Raw genomic sequence first — 23,234 nt, forward strand, 5'->3', positions numbered from 1 at the left:
TTTTAAAATATATAAAGAACTACATCTAATATTATTAGCCTTACCATTAACAAAAATATTTTGAAGCCTATAAAACATTGATAGAACCATAATAGAATTGGTGAATATTGGTAAAAAAAGAAACTATTTCTAATGCTTCCCTTTCATAAGAAAGATTAAAAGTCATTAAGACTCATGGTGGTTGTTTGTTTGTTTGTTTGTTTGTTTTTAAAATTCTTTTGAGAAAAGATGTTTGGGTGGACTGGTGAACTAGGACCTGGAATTTACTGGTTAATTCCTTCCACAACTGGCTGCAGGCTAAAGAAAGAAAGAAAACCAATAACAGAAGAAGCCCAGCTTGTATATAGAGATGAAACAGGGGAATTATTTCTCACAAAGGAGTTTAGGTAAGTTTTGTTTATTAAAGTTAAGAGCTATAACATCTAGACTGGATATATATCAGTAGCCTGTCTTCCATCCTTTCCTTTGGCTAGCTGCAAATCCCAAACCCAGATTCTAATCAATAGCTCAACTCATCCACTAGGCATCTGAAAGTGACCTTCTGCTCATAGGTCTGGGATTGCCATTCATTTCTGGTTTCCATACATTTGGCAAGTCAACTTTAGTTGCGTATCTACTGATTTCTCCTCCACTAGAAACAGGTCCTGCTAGTTGCACTATTGACTTAGATAGCTATCAAATATGAAATCCAAATAGGGTAGTCCTCCCATACCCTACACGTACACAGTAAGATCTGGCTGCAGGTAGAGAGGAAGAAGAAAGTAGATGGAGAAAGGAGAAAAGAAGAAGGGAACTTCTCTTTGTGTTCCTACTACATGTTGACATGCTGTGGTTGCTTTGGAAACTTGTTTATGTCATGTAATACTAGATTGAGTAAAATATATATTTGGATACATTAATTTTATCATTCACAAATATTGTTTTTTATTTTATTCTTTTCCATTATGGTTTATTATAGGATATTGAATATAGTTCCCTGTGCTATACAATAGGACCTTGTTGTTTATCCATTTTGTATATAATAGTTTGCATCTGCTAGTCCCAAACTCCCAATCCAACCCTCCCCCACTCTCCCTCCCCCTTGACAACCATAAGTCTGTTCTCTGTGTCTGTGAATCTGTTTCTGTTTCGTAGATAAGATCATTACAAATATTGTTTAATGCCTTTATATTACTTCCTTTTGAAAGTTATCCTCATAGAAACCTTTTTCAGTCTAGTTGCCTTAGAGACAAATAATTAGCTATTTTTTTGTAATTTTAGGTCAACTTTATCAGATATATTTGAAGTAATTGATTTAGATGGAAATGGTCTTCTTAGCCTTGAAGAATATAATTTTTTTGAACTGAGAACAAGTGGTGAGAAATGTGATGAAGATGCTTGGGCTGTCTGCAGAGGTAAGCACTTTTCTTTTTCTTAATGGATATGTAAAATATATATATATACATACACACACCCTTTCATCCTTAAGAAGTGAAATGTCAAATTTCTCAGTGGAATATTATAGCAATTAGGACAGTTTAAAAGTAGTAGCATTGTTTGTAGACCATAAAAGATTAAACATTTATTTTCCTTAAATTGGTAGTTGGTGTAGTACTCAAGTTAAAAGAAAATGTGAATTACTTAATCATAATTTCTATGTTCTTTGGAGCTTAGAATGTAAAAAACTTTGTCTTAGCTCTTTTAGCAAAGGGACTGAAGTGGTTGAGAGACCCAAACTGCGCCCAGGAGAGGGCAGCAAAGAGCTAATAGGCTAGAGTTTTACTAAAAATTAAGAGGTTTCCAGGAAGTTGTTTATATATGTTAAGAATTCTTTGTTTTTTGTATTTGAGTTGAATTAAGAAAGTCCATCGATGGACGTATAAAAGCCAAAAATGCTAAGATAGGCAAAGAAAAATACTGAGAGCGAGGCGAAGTCAGTTGTCACTTGCGAGGAGTCTGGGAAGAGGGTAGAGCTTGTATATTTAAGCCAAGGGCTGAAAGGTCAAAGGGGAAAGCCAGAAAGCCATAGCCAACTATAGATCACAGAACAAGAAGTTGAGGAGGTTAGAATGCAGTCAGGAGAGAGATTAACTCACATGTTGCTGTCACTGGGGTAGTAATGTGTCCTAACCCTCTGGTTCTTGAAATGGTCTAAGCTTGGCAGTCAGTGAGCCAGAGAGGAGTCTGATAAGTCTGTTTATCTAAACAGCAAGTAAGGTAGAAATATTATTAATATAAAGGTTTTTAAAAATACATCTCTTTTTAACTGAAAGTTTATATACTGTAATCAGTAAGAAGAAATGTATATTGATTTATAATAGTAAACTTCAATTAATAAGATTGATAACACACATAATAGAGTATTATTTTTAGGAGGATGTAATCATCCTGTAACTTTAATGATATAATATTTTGATTCTCTTTGTTCCCTTGTCATATATCAGTTGAATATATTTGTATGAGTACTTTCTGAGTTCTCTATTCTGTTCCACTGATCTGTTTGTCTCATCTGTCACCAGTACCACACTGTCTTGATTACTGTAGCTTTAAAGTAAGTCTTGAAGTTGGATATTAATAAACTTTAAAAACTTAATGGAGAATTGATCATTTTAAGTTTTAAAAGTAGATTAGTTATTGATAGTCTCTATAGCATAGTATCTAGATACATTTTTCTTGAAAGTAATAATTTCTTTTTATTATGTATCAAATATTAATTTTTTTCATCTTGCTTTTCTACTTGGTAGCTCCAGCTTCCATTTTAGTGGCTACCATGTCTTTCTATGATCTAATTTAATCTACATTTACTTTTTTTCCTTACAAAAGTTGTGAGTCACTTTTCAAACTCTAAACTTTTTAAACTATTCATCAGTCAACTAGTTTTAAACAGTTATGTCTCTGCCTCTTTTCTCACAATAATGTGTACAAAAGAGATATCTCAAATAAGAGTACCCATTTTCCTTTGGTATATTACAGATGGGAGTTGGAAAATAAGATCTTTCTTTTTTGTAGGACAATTAACAGAATGTAATCCAAAATGAGTAGCTGTTTATTATCTATATTATAGAAACATTCAGGAATTATATATATCTAGATATTTCTTCATGAATTTATGCTTATAAACAATGTTAAAATGGATGTACTTAGATTTGTCTGGGACATTCATGGACTCCAAAGTGTTCCCCATTATCTAACAGTTTTTTAGGGACCAGTGGACAATTCAGTTAAAATTAAAGCAATTAAGAATATAGCAGTCTCCTTAAACCTGGCACCATCCACATTTCCCTTTTGAAACACCAGTAGTTTGGGGGGTATTACATCAAATTCATTTGGGTTTAAATGGCAAATATATAAGAAGCATTTTAATTTTTGAAATACAGCACTGGCTTTTGGCAGCACATATACTAATTTTTGAAATATATGTCAGTATATACTTTAGATAAGCAGGCAGGTTGGAATTTATCCAGAAAAATTAAAGTTTCCTCTGATTTTGGAATATATTTGCACTATTTTTGACTTCAGATCTTGTTGAAAAACTAAGTCATGCACTGTGACAGTGCTTATGCTGAGTTGTGGAAAATTAGAACAGTATCTCTCAAACATGTTTTGAGTCATTCTTATTTCACTTTTGTAGTGCTCACAGATTCCTAAGGCCTCCTTTAAAATAAACATTTGTGAATACTAATAAATAATAGACATTTTAGTAAGTGTATGAATTTTAAAATTATGTAAGAAAGAAACTTTTGGTTGTTTTGACAGAGAATTTCGATACGAAGAAGAATGAACTAACAAGACAGGGCTTTATGGATCTGAATCTAATGGAAGCCAATGATGGAGAAGGAGATCCTCGTGACCTTTGGGTAACTCTACACTCAATGGGCTACAATAAAGCTCTGGAACTGACAGAGGTAAAACAATCTTGAATTTTTGCAGTGGGTTTAATGTACATAATATTTTACCCCATGAGCATTTTCCTGACACAGGACTTTTGAATTGGGCTCTAAAATCCTTGAACTTAAATACGTGAATGAATCCTGGGCACAACAGTATGTTTCTGCTAGTTTATACAAGTTCTTACCTGAAATTTAGTTACTGCCAACATTTAAGTAATTCAGGAACAAAAGGAGTTTGAGCATATGATATTCAGGAAAAAGATTGGTAATATAAAAAATTATATTTCTTAATTGGCGATGGCTATTTGAGTTGCTAAAATTTCATTTCTATTCAGAGACTCTTTGTCCTAATACAATAAAGGCTCTCATAATAAGGAGAATATGTCTGGATGAGAACTGGAATTCTGATCTTTTTACAGAGGTACTCCTTGGGTTAATATTTGTAAAACACTTGGAACAGCACTTGGCTCATAGAAAGCACTGTGTGTGTATTAGCTATCATTATTATTATTTATTAACATGATAAGGTATAAAAGTTGAATAAGACTCACAATAAACCAGAGGAATAATAAAAATTAGGCCTATTTCTTAAATTTTATATTTTTGTGTCCTTTAATAAAGTTTAGAATAAAGGATTTAATAGTTTTAGACCACACAATTAGATAACAATACATTTGTTTATAAATTAAAAATAGTATCTGTCCTTTCTATAAATAAATCAACCTCAGAGGGTAACACTACCACCAACAAATTTTAAGTTTTGGGTGTATTGAGTCTTTGGTTTAGTTCCTAGTTTTGACATCATTTAACATTCCTCATAAATTTTTTTTCTGAGAAGTTCTCTATAATTTTTTTTGCCATTTTTATTAATAAGAGGTGAATAGTTCCAGTAACTTTTTACATCCTACTTTAACCTAACATTTAGTGAATCTCACATTTTTAAGCATGGTGCAAAATCAGCATCTAATCTGTGAATAATATTGTGTCTGCTACACATGCTTTCACTTAACAAAGGAATTAGTTAAGAGCAAATTAAGACATTTTATAACATTTGCTGATGTCATTGACTTCTGAAGTCACAGGCAAGAAGGATTTCTGAGACAAATCTTTTTATTTAAATTTTATTTTTTTATTGAATAGGTAATATATTCATATCATTGAACGTTCCAAAGGTAAAAAAAAAAAAAATTTATACAGTGAAAATGTCAAAGGATGATGAGACCACCACTCAGTAGCTGAAATAAAAAGACAAAAATGAATTGATTGCTTACTACAAGGGAGAGCTATCTGGTCAGGTGTAGTCTCTCTATGCAAAGCAGAATGTTCATCTTATTTATAAAGTGTTTTGGGGAAGCATGGTTACTCAGGTGAGACTGTTGACTAGTTGGCACTCAGTGGTATATTTATTTACATGAGTCTGTCTGTGATTGCTTGACTTTCAAAAGTGAGGAGCCAGCACTGGCTGACTTAAACAAAAGTGTGTTCATTGAAGTGAGTTGTTGCAGATCAACTGAACAGTTTTAAAACAAGTTCTGGGGAGAGAGATCAAGATGGCAGAATAGAAGGATGTGGATCTCACCTCCTCCCACAAATACATCAAAAATACATTTACATGTGGGACAATTCTCACAGAATACTTACTGGACACTGGCAGATCTCATACAACCAAAACTACAAGAAAGATCACCATGTAACTGGGTAGGACGAAAGGAAAAAAAAGAAGGAATTGAGATGGGACCTGTACCCCTGGGAGGGAGCTGTGAAAGAGGAAAGGTTCCCTCACCCTGGGAACCCCCCTCACCAGCTGGGAGATCAGCCAGGACAGAAGGGGAGATTCAGAGGCTCAGAGGAGAGTGCGGCAATAGGCTTGCAGCAGGCAGAGCAGAAAGAGACCAGCACAGATGGTCCTGGCCACTTGCTGCACACTCCAGCCTGAGATGCACATCTGTTGGTGTGCACAGTGGCTGGGTGCTGAAACTCGGGTTTCAGCGGACAGACCTGGGGAGGGGACTAGGGTTGGCTGCATGGAGACGGCCCAAAGGGGCTGGAGTGTGGCCTGGGCCACAAATGGGGGTGTGCACAGGATGAAGCCTAGGTCTGCCATAGAAGCCCCGTTGTTAATGCATGCAAAGGGAGGGGCAGGGCCCTACACTAGCAGCCTCATTCTCCAGTGACCTCACAGCAGGCGCAGCTCCACCTCCATGAGCTCTGGGAGCACCAAGCTGCAGTTGCCCACATGCAGAGGCAGAGCTGAAATCTGAGCCAATCCCCAGGGGCCACTCGACTTCAGAAGCCGGGCTGAAATCTGAGCCTTGTCCAGAGGCTTTGCAACTTTGATGGATGTATGCTGCCAGCACCTTTGTAAGCTCAGCACCTGTGGGACATCTGCGTGGATTACTGGTGCTCCCATGGCTGGGGCAGGCCTGGAGTTAGCAGCTGTGGGCTTTGCAGGCATGCACATGCGAAGGCAGGGCCAGGGTCTGCGCTGATTCCCTAGTGCCCACAGCGGGTTCAGAGGCACAACTATATGTGACTACTGTGGGTCCTGGTGCCTGTGAACACAGTGCCTGAGGGACATCTGGGTTGATTGCCTGCAATCCCATGGCTGAGGTGGGGTGGAGGGCAGTGCCAACAACAGTGTACTTCGTGAGCACACGACGGGTGACACGCGACACCGGAGCACACTACCTTGTGGACAGCTCCCACAGAGGAATACTCAGTGGCTCTCCCAGCAGAGGTACTTCAACCCCACCTACCCCACACCACAGCTCAGAAATGGATCTGGGGACTTCTACTTCAACAACTGAAGAGCAGACCTTGACCCTGACAAGGCTATGACAGCCACAGAGCAAAGAGGAGGCCCTGCTCAACATCCAGTGAAGGCTCTGGTCACCACAAGTCCAATCACACCCCCTATCAAGGGGATAACAGCCAGCACACACTGAGGAAAAATGTGGCAGGCATCCATACTAAAAACAGCCCTCGCACCAAAACTATCAGACTCATGCAGGCTACACAGGGATACTCCCACATAAAAACAGCCCTTCATGACCACAGTAGATACCTGTTTCTCCTAAATTCAGAGTCAGAGAAATATAAGTAGAATGAAGAATCAGAGGAACCACTCCCAATGAAAAGACCAAGAGAAAGTCCCTGAAAGGACAAACAATGAAACGGACCTCTCCAGTCTGCTAGATCCCAAGTTCAAAGAGGAGGTAATAACAGCACTGAAGGGGGAGTTCCCTGGTGGTCTAGCAGTTAGGATTTGGCACTTTCACTGCCACGGCCTGGGTTCAATCCCTGGTTGGGGAACTGAGATCCTGCAAGCTTCACGGTGCAGCCAAAATAAATGAAACAAAACAACAACAGAACACTGAAGGAATTAAGAAAGCCTATTGATAGAAATGCAGATCAAGGAACTGTAACAAGGAACTAGAAACTGTAAAAGAGGAGCCAATTAAAATTAGAAAACTTATTTGCTGAGATGAAAGCCAAGGTAAAGGCAGTAAATAGCAAACTAAGTAATGCAGAAAAACGAATAAGTTATCTGGAAGATAGAATTATGGAAATCACCCAATCAGAACAGCAGATAGAAAGATAAACAGCAAAAAAAAAAAAAAAGAAAGCAATATATGAGACCTATAGGATAATATAAAGCAAGCCAATCTATGCATAATAGGGATCCCAGGAGAAAAAGAAAGAGAAAAAGAGATTGAAAATGTATTTGAGGAAATTTTGTCTGAAAACTTCCCAAACCTAAAGAAAGAAACATATCCAGGTACAGGAAGCACAGAGGGTCCCAAACAGGATGAACCCAAACAGAACTATATCAAGACATATTATATAATTAAAATGGCAAACATCAAAGATAAAGAGTGGATTCTAAAGACAGCAAGATAAAAACAAAGAGTTAGTTACAAGGGAAGCCCCATAAGGCTGATTTCTCTACAGAAACATTGCAGGCCAGAAGGGAGTGGCAAGACATATTCCAAGTTCTGAAAGGGAAAAACCTGCAACCTAGGATACTCTACCCAGAAAAATTATCATTTAGAATAGAAGGAGAGATAAGATAATGAATTTTTCAGATAAGCAAAAACTAAAAGAATACAGCAATACTAAACCTATCCTAAAAGAAATATTGAATTGTCTTCTCTAAATAGAAAAGAGGGCTTCCCTGGTGGCGCAGTGGTTGAGAATCCGCCTGCCAATGCAGGGGACATGGGTTCGAGCCCTGGTCTGGGAAGATCACACATGCCGCGGAGCGGCTGGGCCTGTAAGCCACAACTACTGAGCCTGCGCATCTGGAGCCTGTGCTCCGCAACAAGAGAGGCCGCGATAGTGAGAGGCCCACGCACCGTGATGAAGAGTGGCCCCCACTTGCCGCAACTAGAGAAAGCCCTCACACAGAAACGAAGACCCAACACAGCCATAAATAAATAAATAAATAAATAAATAAATAAATAAACAAAAATTAAATAGAAAAGAAACAAGAATCTATAGGAAAGAGAAAATCACAGTCAAATCAGGCATTACACAGAAAAACAATTTCTTTGTGAAAGCAATGATAACTACAATGAACAGCAAAAGCATAAACATGAAGATGTAAAAGAGGACATCAAAATAAAATGTGGAGGAGAGGAGTAAGAAAATGTAGGGATTTTTTTTAAGAATGTGTTTGAGCCTATATGACTACCAGTCTAAAGCAAGTAGATATACTAATGGGTTAACATACTTGAAAAACAGGGTAACCACAAATCAAAAAAACATATAATAGATTCACAAAAAACAAGAACAAAAGAACTCAAGCATAACACACAAGAAAACCATCAAACCACCAAAGGAAAAACAAAAAGAGAAAGAAAGGAACAAAGAAGAAATTGAAAATCTACTGGAAAACAAGGTTTAAAATGGCAGTAAGTGCATATCTATCAATAATTACCTTAAATGTCAATAGACTAAATGCACCAGTCAAAAGACATAGAGTGGCAGGGTGGATAATAAAACAAGAGCCTACAATATGCTGCCTACAAGAGACCCACTTTAGGGTGAAGTACGCACACAGATTGAAAGTGAGGGGATGGAAAAAGATATTTCATGCAAACTGAAATGACAAGAAAGCAGGGGTAGATAGCAATACTCAGATGAAATAGACTGTAAAATAAAGGCCATAAAGAAAGATAAAGAAGGACACTATATAATGATAAAAGGATCAATACAAGAAGAGGACATAACACCCATTAACATATATGCACCCAATATAGGAGCACCTAAATGCATAAAACAAATACTAACAGACATAAAGGGAGAAATTGATGGGAATACAATAATTGTAGGAGACTTTAACACCTCACTGACATCAATGGACAAATCATCCAGACAGAAAATCAATAAGGCAACAGAGATCCTAAATGATATAATAGACCAGTTAGACTTAATTGCTATTTTCAGGACATTACATCCAAAAAACAGAATACACATTCTTTTCAAGTGCACATGGAACATTCTTTAGGATAGACCGCATACTAGGACACAAAATAAGCCTCAACAAATTTAAGAGGACAGAAATTATTTCAAGCATCTATTCTGACCACAATGGCATGAAACTAGAAATAAACCACAGAAAGAGAAATGAGAAAAAAATGGTTACATGGAGACTAAACAACATGCTACTAAAAAACCAATGGGTCAACAATGAATTAAATAAACAACTTAACCTACCACCCACCACCTTCTTAGAAAAAGAAGAACAAACAAAAATTAAGGTCAGCACAAGGAAGGAAATAACAAAGATCAGAGAGTAAATAAATAAAATAGAGATAAAACACATTAGGAAAAATCAATAAAACAAAGAGCTGGCTTTTTGAAAGGGTAAGCAAAATCAACAAACCTCTGGCCAGGCTAACCAAGAAGAAAAGAGAGAGGACCCAAATAAACAAAATAAGAAATGAAAAAGGAGAAATAACAGCTGATACTGCAGAAATACAAAAAACCATAAGAGTATACTATGAACAATTATTTGCCAACAAATTGGACAACCAAGAAGAAATGGACAAGTTTTCAGAAGCATAAAGCCCACCAAAACTGAATCAAGAAGAAATAGGTAATTTGAACAGACCAATCACTAGAAGTGAAATAGAATCTATATATATAAAAAAAAAAAAACTCCCTGCAAACGAAAGTCCAGAATCAATGGCATCACTGGGGAATTCTACCAAACATACAAAGAAGAACTTATACCAAACCTTCTCAAACTCTTCCAAAAAGTTGAAGAGGAGGGGACACTCCCAAAGTCATTCTATGAAGCCACCATCACCCTGATACCAAAACCAAAGACACTACCAAGAAAGAAAATTACAGGCCAATATCTTTGATGAATATAGAGGCAAAAATTCTAACAACACATAAAAAAGATCACACACTGTGATCAAATGTATTCATCCCAAGGTGACAGGGATGGTTCAACATACGCAAATCAATCAATGTGGTACACCACATCAACAAAAGCAAAGACAAACCACATGATCATTACAATAGATGCAGAAAAAGCATCTGATAAAATTCAACATCCATTCATGATAAAAACTCTTACCAAAATGTGGTTAGAGGGAACATATCTCAACATAATAAAAGCTATTTATGACAAACCCACAGCCAACATAATATTCAATGATAAAAGCTGAAAACCTTCCCACTAAAATCTGGAACAAGACAAGGATGCCCACTCTCACCACTTCTCTTCAGCATAGTATTGGAAGTCCTGGCCACAGCAATCAGACAAGAAAATGAAATAAAATGTATCCAAATTGGAAGGGAAGAGGTAAAATTGTCATTATATGCAGATGACATGATACTATACATAGAAAATCCTAAAGACTCCATGCAAAAACTACTAGAACTGATAAACAAATTCAGCAAGGTATCAGGATACAAGATTAATGTACAGAAATCTGTTGCATTTCTTTACACTGACAATGAAATATAAGAAAGGAAAGTGAAAACAAAATCTCTTTTAAAATCACATCAAAAAATTAAATACTTAGAAATAAACCTGACCAAGGAGGTAAAAGACTTATATGCTGAGAACTATAAAACATTGGTAAAGGAAACTGAAGATGATTCAAAGAAATGGAAAGATATTCCATGCTCTTGGATTGGAAGAATTAATATTGTTTAAATGGCCATACTTCCCAAAGCAATCTGTAGACTTAATGAGATCCCTTTCATGACATTTTTCACAGAAATAGAACAAATAACCCTAAAATTTATATGGAATCACAAAAGACCCAGAATTGCCAAAGCAATCCTGAGGAAAAAGAACAAAGCTGGAGGCATAATCCTCCCAGACTTCTGACAATACTACAAAGCTACAGTAATCAAAAGAGTATGGTGTTGGCACAGAAACAGACATGTGGATCAATGGAACAGAATAGAAAGCCCAGAAATAAACAAACACACCTACGGACTATTAATCTTTGACAAAGGAGGCAAGAATATACAATGGAGAATGGAGAAAAGACAGTCTCTTCAGCAAGTGGTGTTGGGAAAGCTGAACAGCTGCATGTAAATCAATGAAGTTAGAACACTCCCTCATACCGTACACAAAAATAAACTCAAAATGGCTTAAAGACTTAAATATAAGACATGACACCATAAAACTCCTAGAGGAAAACATAGGCAGAACAGTCTTTGACATAAATTGCAGCAATATTTTTTTTTGATTTGTCTCTTAGAGTAATGGAGACAAAAGCAAAAATTAATAAATGGGGGGCTTCCCTGGTGGTGCAGCAGTTGAGAATCCACCTGCCAATGCAGGGGACACGGGTTCGAGCTGTGGTCTGGGAAGATCCCACATGCTGTGGAGCAACTAGGCCCGTGAGCCACAACTACTGAGCTTGCGCGTCTGGAGCCTGTGCTCCGCAACAAGAGAGGCCGTGACAGTGAGAGGCCCGCACACCGCGATGAAGAGTGGCCCCCCCCTCGCCACAACTAGAGAAAGCCCTCGCACAGAAACGAAGACCCAACACAGCCAAAAATAAATAAATAATTTTTAAAAAATTAATAAATGAGACATAATTAAACTTAAAAGCTTTGCACAGCAAAGGAAGCCATAAACAAAGTGAAAAGAGAACCTATGGACTGGGATAAAACATTTGCAAATGATGTGACCAACAAGGGATTAATCTCCAAAATATCAAACAGCTCATATAGCTCAATATCAAAAAAAAACCCAAAAACAAGCAATGCAATCAAAAAACAGTCAGGAGACCTAAATAGACATTTCTCCAAAGAAGACATATAGATGGCCAACAGGCACCTGAAAAGATGCATCACTAATTATTAGAGAAATGCAAATCAAAACTTCAATGAGGTACCACCTCACACTGGTCAGAATGGCCATCATCAAAAAGTCTACAAATAATAAATGCTGGAGAGCGTGTGGAGAAAAGGGACCCTCCTACACTGTTGGTGGGAATGTAAATTGGTGCATACACTATGGAGAACAGTGTGGAGGTTCCTTAAAAAACTAAAAATAGAGTTACCATATGATCCAGCAATCCTGCTCCTGGGCACATATCCAGAGAAAACTCTAATTCAAAAAGATACATGCACCCCAGTGTTCATAGCAGTGCTGTTTATAATAGCCAAGACATGGAAGCAAACCTAAAAATCCATCAACAGAGGAATGAATGAAGAAGATGTGGTATACACATACATACACACAATGGAGTATACATACACACACACACACACACACACACACACACACACAATGGAATACTACTCAGCCATAAAAAAGAATGAAATAATGCCATTTGCAGCAACGTGGATGGACCTATAGATTATCATAGTAAGTGCAGTAAGTCAGACAGAGAAAGACAAATATTATATGATATCACTTATATGTGGAATCTAAAATATGATGCAGATGAACTTATTTACAAAACAGAAACAGACTCACAGACATAGAACAAAAACTTATGGTTACCGAAGGGGAAAGGGGGGTAGGGGTAAATTATTAGGAGTTTGGGATTAGCAAACTACTATATATATAAAATAGATAAACCACTGCATATAAAATAGATAAACAACAAGATCCAACTGTATGGAACAAAGAACTCTATTCAGTATCTTGTAATAAACTATAACAGAAAAGAATATGAAAAAAAATATATAATATATACGTACATATCTGTGTGTTTATATATATATACGTATGTAACTGAATCACTTTGCTGTACACCAGAAACTAACACAACATTGTAAATTAACTATTTTACTTATAAAAATTAAATATATATTAAAGAAAAAAACAAGTTCTGATGACTACTCATTACCATGACAACAGAATAATCAGTTTTTTCATAAGTTTATGGGCACTTTTTTATTCCCAGTCTTTCCTTTTGATTTTCATCCAGCTAAGGCTGCAGAAAAAACCATCAAAGATTCACTCAACCACTGATGTTGATTCTCTTTGAAGAGGTTTCCTCTGTGGAGATCTAATTTTCAGTTTGTGCGTGTATCATGATTTCATCCTGTTTTTGCCTTTAAGTCATCTGTTGGGAAAGTAACTTTTTAAGTTACTGAAGCATTTTAAGATTCTGGACAACATTAAACTCTGAGACAAGTACAACTAGAAGTATTATAAGAAAGGACTGAAGGGCACTCCAGAATCATGACCCCAGATTTTCCAGACTTGGCCGAGAAAAGTCCCAAGGACTCCCTAAGTCTATTTTTTATAGCCTTTTGTAGTTTTAGTTAGTTTTACTTCTAGTGTTAATCCAGGTACAACCTGAAGTATTAGCATTAGTTCAGACGCCTCCCTGATTGTTCAAAAGAAAGTCAGGCTTTTTTATTATCTATACCTATTCGAGTTAAAGAATTTAACTCAACTGGCTTGTTGTGCCCCCAGGGCTTAGGCTATATTAATTACTGTGTCAACCAAAATGAAGGAGCAATTTTTTGGTGATCATGTGGAGTGGCATAACTGCTGTGCATTGGCTTACTATCTTCAGGAGTCTTTTGCAGAAAGGGTTTTATTCTTTTGGGGTGTATGTAAGGAAATATAACCCACTGAGGGTATTGGAGGGTCATGCCCTTGGAATGGCCTAACTAATAGCTGTACAAAATAATTTACCTTGGTTCTGGGTTGGCATTAAATAGTCTGATTTCCACATAGAAGCTGCACAAGTCATGTAATCATCCTTTGTGGGATTGTAGGTATATTGTTTCTTGGTGCTGTGACAAATAATAAATATTGCATCTTTATTTCTCATAGTTCAAACATATTTTCCTTAAAGCCTAGACTTAGGAAAGTCAGTATTACTAATAAGGAGAACATGATAGGCTAAGTCAGACATATATACCCTTAAATCAGTAAAGAGGAAAGCTATGAATAAACAAGAGTGTTCAAAGAAGACTGTAACCTATAGAAGAATCTTGCTCCAGTGGTCTCGAGAGGAAGCTTCTTACTTCATATGGTCATGTGCTTATTGAAAGGTTTTCGGGTTAGCAGTTAATTCTGTGTACTGCTGGCTTCTGGAGATTCTCTGGAAAACCTCACTTTAGGATCTTTAAAGGATGTATCTTTCTAATTCTGTTAAGGCCCTTATCGTTTTCCCAGAGATTTGGGAATGATAAAGACAAAAATGTTTTGAGTAAGGAGCAAAGCCTTACATAATCCAAATTTATGACTAATTGTTCCAGTTAAATGTGTCCCTTGTCATGGGATCAGTAAATTGGAATGTCCTAGGCAGTCATGATGGTTGTGACCTTTCAACAGGGAAATATTTTGATCCATTCTGAAAAGAAATGTGCTATTATTAGTACGACATATTCAGAAACCATAGCAGGAGAGGCAACTGTAGAAATTCAATTTGGAAATGCCCAGAGTCTTTTAGAGCATAGTCTCAGTTCATGTCCCTCAATTTTTCTAGGTTAATTTAGTTACAAATAAAGCATGGACTGACTTTATCCTTCATCATCCTATGAAGGTTTTTTCCTTAGTGTTTGATATTATAGCCAGTTTGTCCCTATTGGAATGAATTGTTTCACAGAGGATTTAATCCTTTATTTTTATAGTCCAGGTGGCTATTTTGGTTTTGTCAGATCTTAATCCTCGTGGTTCTTATAACCTGATTGTACCCATTGTTTCTTTTCAGAATTTGGGAGGCCAAAATTTGTATATCTACAATGGAATCCTTGAACTTTTCCATGGATTTTTTTTTTCCATGGATTTTATTTTGTTATTCTTACAATGCTTTTACATAAGGACTTTAGTCAGAGTAGTCTGTTTAATATAATGGTGTGTTAAAAGTATTTGTATAGTACTTCTAAAGTATTTCTGTGGTATCTATAGTGTAGATATTAGCTTCTATAGAACTTCTTTTACTGTCTCTTCCTTTATGATAGCAATTATTTTAGGTATCAAAAAATGTATTTGTTGTTCATTTTTAAAGAGTACTTGAGAAAGCACAAATAAAACCTTGTTTTTTTCTATAACATTTTTTAAAAGTCAATTATTCTAAAAGCATACTAGCTGTTAGCTTATATGTATTTTACTCTCTTCTTCTAGTGATTTGGTATGCCTTAGAGAGAGCCATAATTTAATCATTTGAGCTAAGCTATTTCATGGTAAGGAAATAGATTTTACAAAAGAGACTAAGCTACTTATTGTATGTCAAGCCTGGTATTGTCCTTTTTATTTTTTTAATATAACCCCATCAACAAACAATATTAAGTCAGGATTTGGTATTGAAGCATCCAAAATTTTTTTCTGGGCATGGATACTTCTTGATTTACAGAATCATAATGAGGAGATTCTCCTCATTCAGTAAGGGTTATAGAGTTGTTGGATTGAAAGTATTAAATCAGCAGATGGTAATATAGGGAGAAAGTAATAATTCATAATTAATTAATTGGTATAAAAATATTGAATGCTTCCATTAATGATAGGGATATACACATGTGATAATATATTATTTAAAGGATTCATACAAAATCTGAAGGTATTTGTACTGATTTAGTTTTGACTGATACCTGTAAGTGCTCTGAGACAATGAGCTTGTTCAATTAAGGTATTGGCTTTGATAGGCAATGGTTCTTTGATGTGTGCTATGTTACTGAGTTAATATACCTAGAGCATGACCTAACATTTTCATGTTTGTATAAAAAAAAAAAAAAAAGAAAAGAAGAAAGTTTTATGATAATTTAGGAAGAATCCATTTAAAATCTTATGAGCTGTGTTCTAATTGGTTTGAATATGTCTGTAGAGTCTTTTGCCCATAAGGATTCAGGAACCATAGCTATTTTTTTGGCAATTTCTTGAGTCATATATTATGTAAGTAATCTAATGTCTAAATGAGCTATATTTTGATCCCACCTATTAAATTAGTAGGTATTGTGTCACAAAGACTAACCAAAGTATCAGCTACAGGTTAGGATTTAGGAAAGGGCTTAGGTTTGTTTGAAATCTCATTAATTGGTTTTAGTAAACCAAAGTTTAGTTTATTTTAAGCATTCTATAAGTTACTATATACTCTCAGTTTGTCTTATTTTTTTCCTCTACAATCAGGTACAGCCAGTCACTTTTACTTTATTTTTTCTTATTAAACCCCCTAATTCAATTTTAGAATTATAGGTTATCCACTCTCTCTATCAACTTATAAAGGCAGATCCTCTTTCAAAGAGCAGCATAACTTCTTTATTGTTCCTCCTGCAAGAGCATTGCCCCTATGTCACCATAACAATGATTTGTTCTTTATTGGACGTTGATAAGCAAAACGTATGCCTAGTTTTTTTCCTTTTATTCCTTCTCTTCTTTTTACTTTTTTTTTTTTTAATTAATTAATTAATTAATTAATTTTTTGGCTGTGTTGGGTCTTCGTTTCTGTGCGAGGACTTTCTCCAGTTGCGGCGAGCGGGGCCCACTCTTCATCGCGGTGCGCGGGCCTCTCACTATCGCGGCCTTTCTTGTTGCGGAGCACAGGCTCCAGACGCGCAGGCTCAGTAGCTGTGGCTCACGGGCCCAGTTGCTCCGCGGCACGTGGGATCTTCCCAGACCAGGGCTCGAACCTGTGTCCCCTGCATTGGCAGGCGGATTCTCCACCACTGCGCCACCAGGGAAGCCCCTCCTTCTCTTCTTTTTTAAAAAAGAATTTCATGGTATAAATTCCTTTTGGAATTCAGAACTGGGAAAAATTTCCTTCGTTTTTTTATATATTGAGAGCTATGTAATACACTCTATTTCACTTTTATCTTGGCTAACAGGTAGCTAAGAGCCACACTTTGTGCAAAATTTTAGTAGCATGCCTTAATCTAGGTTTTTTTATTACCGTCTTCCCCGTCTTCCTTATTATATATTGTTAATATTTTTACAATTACCAATTTACAATGAATTGTTTTCTTCCTTATTGTATGCTTCCTATATTAACTTAGTAGGATAAAAAAGATAAGTAAATAAAAGATCAAGTCCATGAACAGAAAAAAATAATACGGTTAAAGGGCACCATTTTTAGAGTAGATAAGATTTTATTTAAAAATTTTAGGGAATACGTCTTTAACAAAGACTTTAAGATGTTTGCGGTCAGTGACATCTGAATGTAATATTGATACTCTTTCGTTGAATAAAACAAATAAGCAAGACTTGAAAAATGGTAAAATAATACCAGAATCTATTCAGTACTGAAAAAATAAACCTTTAAAATGCCATAATCATAATTATTACAGTTTTTTTTAGAATTCTATATTGTGAAATATTTTGACACATATTACCTATTAGATATTTCTAGCAACTCTTGGCAGGATATATACTGTTTATCCCCACCTTCTCAATGAAGAAACCGAGCCTCATAGAAGTGAAGTGACTTCCCCAGATCACGAAGCTAGTAAATGGCAAAACCCAATTACAAACTCAGATCTTCTGCTTTCTTTTCCAACGATTTTTCAGTCTACTATCTCTTAAAAAGGTGACTTTATTATTGCCAAAGGTTGGAGTCATTAAATATTTTTAAACTTTTTAAAAAAAAAATGTATATTGTTCTACTAAGTTCAGACTTTTATCTTGTGTCCCCATAATAAAAAGTTGATCATCAATGTGTGTGAATTCATTCATTTACTCAACGAATACACTTTAATGCCTACATAAAGTAAGCTTGTAATAAAGAGGCACAGTGATGAATAAAATAGTCAAAAATTCTGCCCTCATGGACATTCCATGAAGGAGGATGACTAATTAAATGCAAAATTAATAAAATCATTTCAAAAGTGTTTTAAAGGAAACAAGCCAGTGGCCAAAGTAGAGAACAGTGGGGGAGTGAAGGAGATTGGGGGACCAGAGCCACTCTCTCTGCAGAAGTGACACTTAAGCTTAAACCTGAAAGAGGAGGATGAGACATATATGTGAAAAGGTATGAATCTTCTAAGCAGGGAGAATACTACATACGAAATCCCTGACACAGGAAGGAGCTTTATTTGTTCTAGGATATGAAAGAGCAGAGTAACTGGAACATCTCCTGCAAGGTGGGAGACTGGGCTGTATAGAGAGGCTACCGTGTGCAGTATCTTGTAGGCTACGGTAGAGACTAAAGAGTAGACATTAGAAAAATCTATTTCCAAATGCAGAAAATCTCTTTAGATCTCAGATTTTTAAAGGTGCTTTTACACTAACTATAAACTGTGTGAATAAATTTTTCTACACTTAGTTATTTTTGGTGCTGTATATTCGTGTATTGAGTTTCACATAATTTCTTTAGAGCCTGTTGATGAATTCTTTCTGTAGTCTTTCTGTAGTTAGGAAAGGAAATTAAGTAACTAACATGACATGAGTTAGCTTTAGAGCAAATGGAGGGGTTGGCATAAAGGAGGTTTCTTTCCTTTTCTATGAACATTATCAGTTAATGTGCAACCAAAAAATCAGAACTTCATGCTTTTTTATTAATCAATTCATAGTACTAAAATTTTCCTCATAAATGTGTATCAGAAGGACAAGCTAGAAAGTATCTTCTTAAGTCATATGATAAACATATTAATAATAAATAATTTAAATTCTATCAAAAGGCTAAAACAAGGTTTGATTTATTTTTCATTTCAGGCATGCCCATTTGTCATCGATATCTATGCAGACAAATGCAAGCCAAGAATTAAAACTGTCCATATGGAGGCATGCAGTGGGCAACTTGAGAAGGCCATTTGTAAATCTGTTCTTAACAAAGGCGATGCCAAAGTAATGGATGGCTATGAAAATATAATTGTACATACTTATAAGTGTGACACCTGGATAACGTCAGTTATTGAAAACAAGGTATCAGTTATGAGGTGGTTCTCCTCATAACAGCAATGTTTGCTACTATGTTCCATCTTCCTTCTCACCCTATTCTTGCATAGTAATTAAATACCCCATTACATTAATAATATCTATAATAGTCAATTTATTCTTTTTTCTTTTTGAGTTTCTAACTCAAACGGGGCATGATAATTTTTATATATTTTTAAGGTATATAATATTTACTTTATTTATTAGATATTTATTTTTTGTGCTTCTTTATGAGACAATTGTTTTTCTCTTAAAATATTATGAAAATTAAATATTTGGAGATCTATGAAGATAGAGCATAATCTGGGTACAAAATATTTTATTTAGTTTGTTACTAAAAGTCTTCACACATAACATAGCTATTTTAAACAATGGACATCATGTTTTAAAGAAATATAAACAAAGTAAAGAAAAGAATGTAGCCCAACTGTTTTATACAAACTTTGCAGTATCAGAAATCCTACAGATTATCATCATTTTATCTAATTAAATATATTCTACTGTCCAGGACCTGTTTTTATCAAGCCAATTATTTCTGGCTTTGGCCATCTTCTCTGCTACTATTGATATTGCAGGTCAAGAGAATACACACATAAATTCTTAAAGTCAGATATACTGAGTTTTCTAGAAATTATAAATTTTTATAAAATCTTACTCAACATGGCTAGGTTTTTAGAACTGTTGGCTTATTTCTTTTAGTTCCTGGGTGAGATTTACATTATTTTTATGCCTGCCATAAATTTCTTAAAGTGCTTAAGATTTGGCTGAGTATTGAGTCAATGTGAATATATATTATGTAACCCTCATAGTCACAATAGGGGCCACTAGAAAGTATAACATGGTCTCTGCTGTCAAGGAGTTTATGGGCTAGTTGTAAAGGCAAAATTAATACTCTTGAAACAACAGTTAAATGTTAAATTACATAGTACTGTTTGTATGTGCAATAGGAATTCAACTGTATTTGCATCTCTTGTACTTGATGTTAGTTTGGACTATAGAAGTTGGGGAAGGGTTTGTGATTAGGGGGAAGGGAACTGTGATGTGGGACTTAAACATGTGTATAGGATTTGAAGGATAACTAGGATTTAGATTTAGTCTGAGCTAATGTTTCTGTGTTTCTATGATGTCTTCTTTGTTTCTGTAGAACCCTGTGAATATCTCTATCACAAGACTTGCAAAGTGTTTTGCAATTATCGTTTTGTTTGTATGTATTTAGTAAAGAAAGGACTAGCAACTTATAAAATCTTTCTTTTATAGTCAGATAATAAAGTGATTATTCACATCAACAACGAGCTGAGTAAAAACTGTGTAAACAACAGAGGACTTGACATATTTGCAGTAGAAGTGGCACCAAAATCTACAATGGTAATGCATTGTTTTCTTATTAAAGCCTTTTGTTTTATCAATTTGAAAAAAACATTTTTGCTATTAATGTTATGGATAAATATGTAGATATGAAATAAAGTAGAAAATTATTTTAAGTATGATATTTGTATTAGTACCATCCTGTACTATGAGATAGGAGACTGGTTCTAATCCAGTTCTCACTATTTGGTTCAGTGATTATGGGACATTCACTTAACTTCTATGTTTCAGTCTCTTTTTTGTTTGTTTCAGTCTCTTTAAGTGTAAAATTAATGTAATGTCACCAGTTTTAGGTACTTCACAAAATTAATGTAAAGATAAAAATAAAATGATATATGTGAAAGCACTATTGAATATTATATAGAAATACAAAGTAGTGTTAATAGTAGTAGGACTTTTGATAAGTCAAAATATTTTTATCTACATTATTAAGATTTTCTGAGGTAACCTAAAAGAGAAAATACCTGTGAGTTTTATATAACCAACTAAGTCAAGAGCTAGGAATAGCTGAAGCTCTGGTGTTAGCAGAACTCTGGGTTTCTGATTTAGCCAGGAGTTCAAAGGCAGGGAGAGATCAGTAGACCCTGAAACTAGTTTAGTCAAGGGAAAAAGGAAAAAACTTTCTATTTTTTCCCTTTTTTTCTCCATACTGTCAGTGAAATCCTAAAACATGCTAAAACAGGATAAGAAGAGTTTATCTTTTCTGTTATCCCAATCATGGTTTTTTTAATACGTTCTAGGCTTAGAGAGGAAAGAATATTTACTTCCCTTTCTACCACTCCTCTTTACCCACATTCACAAATACCAACTACCAAATACTATATTACATAGAATTTAGGCTGAATTATCCTGTTAGACATCAGATCGTAGATTGCAGGTCCCTGCTAAGGACAAATATTAAAGAATTTTATCTGCACAGATATATTTTTTACATAGGTTCTAGAAATGTTGTCCTATTGAAAAATTAGCCCAAAATTACAGTATATAAAAGGAAGGTAAAGGCTTTCTATTTTTATATGCAGGTTTGTCAACATGTAATGCCTCTGAATGAACGACAAGAATGGATATATTATTGTGTGTATTCCCTTATATCTTAAATACTGTTTTTAGGAAATAATTTTGCTTGAGACTATCAAACTAAGAAGAATTATTTCAAGTTTAGTCTGTTATTTGTTGATCAACAAAATGCTAATGAATTTAACTGATGTACATAATAATCTATTTCATTTGTATGCATTTACATTTCATGTCCATATTATATACTTTATTATTAAAATAGAAATAATTTTTTTAACGTGTGGCCTTATTAATTTAATGGGAAATCTGGGCATATTTCATTTATGACTAGTAAATTGAAATCAAAGTACAGGTAAGCTTTTAAAAAGTAATACTCAATGAATTCTATAAAATCCTATACACTTTTGATTTATTTATCAAAAAAATCCTGGAATAAAATGTAAATGGGCAAGCTGCAGTGAGTGCCTTGTGCTTTATCCCTGTACTCTGGCCTGTCCAAGGAGCCCAGTGGATCCAGGACTCCTGTCCTCACCGGTATAGTCACAGGCATGTGGCTGTGAGAGGACCAGGAGTCCTCCTTCCTGCTGCTGCTGCTGTGGCTGGTGGCGTGCAGCCCCTTCACCGCTTGCTTCTTCACCGGCAGCCTCCATCTCCTGCTGCGCCTCTTCAGCCTTGAGCATGTGCCCTCCCACGGGGCTCTGCTGGCGCTCAAGCCCCAGGCCTGAGTTTCTGCCATTGGCAGTGGCAGTCACAATGAGTCAGAGAACAGTTGGATGTTGCGTTTACTTCTGATGAGATTGCTATATTAATGCACAGTAGCACAAGTAGATACAACGACTGATGGGACTGGTCGATGTGTGATTTGACACTTGAACAAATTAGAAAGTTTACTCCTGCAGCAGATCACAGATTCAGGCATAATTTCCCTGATGAGAAGATCCCTGCCCTGAGGAAAGCTGGAGTAGAGTGCCTGAACCATAAGGTCACAGTCTTCTTTGATGTCAAAGACCATGCAAATATGGCTACTGATGTTCTGAAGAAAATGTGTATGGAATTTCCTCAACTATACAATAGTAGTATTATTTGCTCTTTCTTGCCAGAAGTTATCTATGAGACAAACAGATCACAGTGTAGTAATGGCTTTAACTCACAGACCTTGGAACCTTAGCCATACAGCAGATGGGACTATGATACTCTCTGGATACAATCCATGTTTGTGGTAATAGATGTTTCGTTTGCTTGGAGCATACATAATATCTTATGGTACCTGTGTGGAATTTCAGGTTTCCTCATGCAAAAGGATTTTGTATCCCCAAACTACGTGAAGAAGTGGTCAACTAAAGGCATTCAGGTTGTTGCTTGGACGGTTAATACCTTTGATGAAAAAAGTTACTGTGAATCCCATCTTGCTTCCCGCTCTGTCACTGACAGTGTGTTGGAAGACTGCACATCAGTTCTAGACTCTCCCCCACCCCCCTCCCCAAGGAAACATGTACAGAAACTGCCTGCTGGTCTCATGCAGGGATATCAAAATACCCCTTGTGCTAGCCCAAACCCTGGGAGATCAGGTAGCTCACACAAGTAATAGTCAGTAATTGCATTTTTACCTGAACCAAAGCAAAGTCTGGTGTTGCCAACATGCTCCATGGAATGCCTGAGTTCAACACTTGCTC

General features: G+C 35.8%; 1 protein-coding gene and 1 pseudogene across 4 annotated transcripts in view; both read left to right on the forward strand.

Annotated features, from left to right (window-relative positions):
* The window catches only part of EFCAB7 (EF-hand calcium binding domain 7), a 49,977-nt gene extending 28,144 nt beyond the window's left edge, over positions 1-21,833 (forward strand). For 3 of the 4 annotated variants that reach the window (XM_036842538.1, XM_036842520.1, XM_036842528.1), the window contains exons 9-14: positions 229-386; positions 1,261-1,394; positions 3,736-3,884; positions 18,958-19,167; positions 20,437-20,544; positions 21,567-21,833. In XM_036842538.1, the coding sequence (XP_036698433.1) occupies positions 229-386; positions 1,261-1,394; positions 3,736-3,884; positions 18,958-19,167; positions 20,437-20,544; positions 21,567-21,641 (834 nt within the window). In that variant the 3' untranslated portion in view covers positions 21,642-21,833. The remainder of the gene's footprint in view (positions 1-228; positions 387-1,260; positions 1,395-3,735; positions 3,885-18,957; positions 19,168-20,436; positions 20,545-21,566) is intronic. The other variant, XM_036842548.1, reaches the window with a different exon arrangement.
* On the forward strand, positions 21,730-23,146 carry LOC118897981 (annotated as a pseudogene).
* The last annotated feature ends 88 nt before the right edge of the window (positions 23,147-23,234 follow it).

Source organism: Balaenoptera musculus, chromosome 1 (genome assembly GCF_009873245.2).
Source record: "Balaenoptera musculus isolate JJ_BM4_2016_0621 chromosome 1, mBalMus1.pri.v3, whole genome shotgun sequence".
Lineage (NCBI taxonomy): Eukaryota > Metazoa > Chordata > Mammalia > Artiodactyla > Balaenopteridae > Balaenoptera > Balaenoptera musculus.